General features: G+C 38.6%; 1 protein-coding gene across 1 annotated transcript in view; it reads left to right on the top strand.

The window, feature by feature from the left end:
* The window catches only part of LOC106011042 (potassium voltage-gated channel subfamily KQT member 1), a gene marked incomplete at its 5' end in the record, with an annotated part of 21016 nt that overhangs the window by 2409 nt on the left and 17498 nt on the right, over window positions 1-1109 (top strand). Inside the window, 1 exon segment of the mRNA XM_013079236.2 lies at window positions 239-314. Coding sequence (XP_012934690.1) covers window positions 239-314 — 76 coding nt within the window.

A 1109-nucleotide genomic window follows, 5' to 3' on the forward strand; every position in this document is an offset into this window, starting at 1 on the left:
AAAAAAAAAAACAACAAAAAAACAAAAACAAACATAAACTTTTTTTAAACTTAGATTTTCGTACCGTTAATTAAGAATTTCATGAAATTACATTTTATATGTAGGCCCTATTTATATTTTGAATAGGCTACATAGAGCTATGTAGATCATCCATTGTAACAAAATTATTAACTTTTAATGTTCTCTAATTTTCAACCTGCATGACCTGATCCGTACTTTATGGCATTTTTCTTTTCAGGCTCACAGATATTCATAAAGCCATGATCCGAGTGATACGAAAAATTAAGTTTTTTGTTGCAAGACGAAAGTTTCAGGTACACATTTTCTTCCAATCGGTTGCCAATATGTATAGAGAGGCAACATATTACAAATGTTATTGTTTTGTCTTATCTATCATGTCTGTGAAGGCAATAACAGGCTGATACTTCATAGGTTTGCTACAGCAGTCCTTGTCAGTTTCAGTGCCTTAGACTACGTCACAGTTGGTTTCTGCAGTCTGATTATTCTGTCAGTGTTGTGAAAGACTGAGACACTTGATAAAATTTCTCCCCACTCAGGAATCGAACCCCGTCTCCTGTGTGTGACAGCTAAGCACCTAAGAATGCTGCACCACATACTCCGATGTAGAATTAATGTACAAGTGCAACTGTTTAAGTATAATATATTTAGACCTAATAATAATAATAGATAGCATTTGTATTATAGCGCAAATCCCCGCTCAACAGCAAGCTCTGCGCTTCTTAATCTATTAGTACTATTACCCCAGCGCGCAGACCTGAAAGCATTCTGAAACAAACTCAACTTCCTGGGAAGCATACAGTGCAAGCAGCCATTTATAGGCGCTAAAACACTAACATAATATTGACAAGATCTTTCGCTGTCTATGGCCGGGTACCCATTCCCACCTGGGTGAAGTGAGGAAAATTTGCGTAAAGTGCCTTTCCCAAGGACTGCAACGTCGGGCCTGCGGCTCGAACCCCCGACCCCACAACCTCACGATTACGAGTCCGGTAGCCTAACCACTATATATATATATAAAGGGAATGCTTATTTAGGCCACATATGGCCTAAATAAGGTAAGGGAGGGGGGTATAGCTTATTTAGGCCAC

This window comes from Aplysia californica, unplaced genomic scaffold, assembly GCF_000002075.1.
Source record: "Aplysia californica isolate F4 #8 unplaced genomic scaffold, AplCal3.0 scaffold00045, whole genome shotgun sequence".
NCBI classification, from domain to species: Eukaryota; Metazoa; Mollusca; class Gastropoda; order Aplysiida; family Aplysiidae; genus Aplysia; species Aplysia californica.